Source organism: Aphanomyces invadans (assembly GCF_000520115.1).
Source record: "Aphanomyces invadans strain NJM9701 unplaced genomic scaffold supercont1.446, whole genome shotgun sequence".
NCBI lineage: Eukaryota > Oomycota > Saprolegniomycetes > Saprolegniales > Verrucalvaceae > Aphanomyces > Aphanomyces invadans.
In genome coordinates this window covers 1-1254 of record NW_008580591.1, presented here as the reverse complement: position 1 = coordinate 1254, position 1254 = coordinate 1, and the positions used below count along the sequence as shown (strand labels likewise).

The following is a 1254-nucleotide window of genomic DNA, read 5'->3' as shown; positions in this document are numbered from 1 at the left end:
CAACAACATTGCCACCAAGACCATTGTGCCAACATTGGACAACATGATTTTTTGCTGCATTTTGAAGGTGATAAATCCCCACAAAGTTTTGAGACGCCCAAAATTCCACTCAACGCCCTGTCTGACGCGACTCATTGCAGCGTTGAACAATTCTTTTTCCTCAGACAAATTCGTCCCACGGAAACCACATATGATCCACTTGGAGATGGGGTATGCTGGGTCACCATAAATGTAGTATCCGTTGAAAATGTCAGAGTTGTTTTCAAAAAAATCTTGCAACTTACTGACTCGAAGCAAGGCGACATCGTGGCGGGAGCCTTCCAATGGGCCAAAGAAATGAATACACAAGCCGTCGGGTGTAGTAAGGCCTTGATAGTTCAGGCAGTGCTTACGTTTGTGGCCTGAATAAATTCGTTTTTGCAAGTTCAAACCAGCTGCACCAATAGAGGAAGCACTGATGCGACAAGACTCGAGTTTTGTGCCATCGGGAAAGGCCCAAACGTGAGTTAAGGGGGCTCCTTTGGCATGGATAGCTGCGGCGTACTGAGCAATACGAGCGCGAACAATTCGAGTGTTGCAGTAGATCGTCTCTTTCCATTGACTGTATACAAAGGAGACCATGTAGTTGAACACACGACACAACTGCTCCCTGGACCTCCCAAAAGTTGCCACCATGTCATAGTATGTTACTGGGTAGCGTAGACGACGGAGCAGGATACACATAGCTTCTACGCCAAGAATACGGTCGCGACAGCTTGTTACGATGACATTGGGAATCCCCAGCAAACAGGTCAGTTGTAGCACACCACCAACGTCGAAGCGGAATGAGAGCTGAGCATCTGCATCGCGCATGTTCAAATCGAACCTTACATCGGGAATGAGGGGTCGCTCAATCGGTAACCCAAGGGCATACTCATAGAGGGCCATTGTCAGCTTGGGGCGAAATTTCTTTCTCTTTGCCCACTTGACCAAGAAGAGAGCGAATGTGTAGTCAGTGTTCTCCATTGAGCAAGAAATGGTACTGAGTAGTTAGCATTGTTCCAGGGATGTCTATAAATGGAACCTGCGAAATGGCCGAAACTACTTTCCCACTCCATATCCCATAGAACCGGATATTGCTGTGGGAGTGGGAAAAACAGGAGTTGCGAAATATCCCTATTTAATACTATCGATTTTTAACGATTCAGCCATGTCAATTTCAACCAATTCACGAAAGTTTTCAAGATTTTGAGTGAAACGTGTGATTGGCCAATA

At 46.2% G+C, this 1254-nt stretch overlaps 1 protein-coding gene across 1 annotated transcript; it reads right to left on the bottom strand.

Moving 5' to 3' along the window:
* Positions 1-686: 686 nt before the first annotated feature.
* On the bottom strand, positions 687-1005 carry H310_15401 (hypothetical protein; the record flags this gene model as incomplete). The annotated part of the gene is made up of 2 exons (XM_008883376.1): positions 687-728; positions 871-1005. 2 exons carry the CDS (start codon positions 1003-1005, stop codon positions 687-689), a joined length of 177 nt encoding a protein of 58 aa, XP_008881598.1.
* Between the last annotated feature and the right edge of the window lie 249 nt (positions 1006-1254).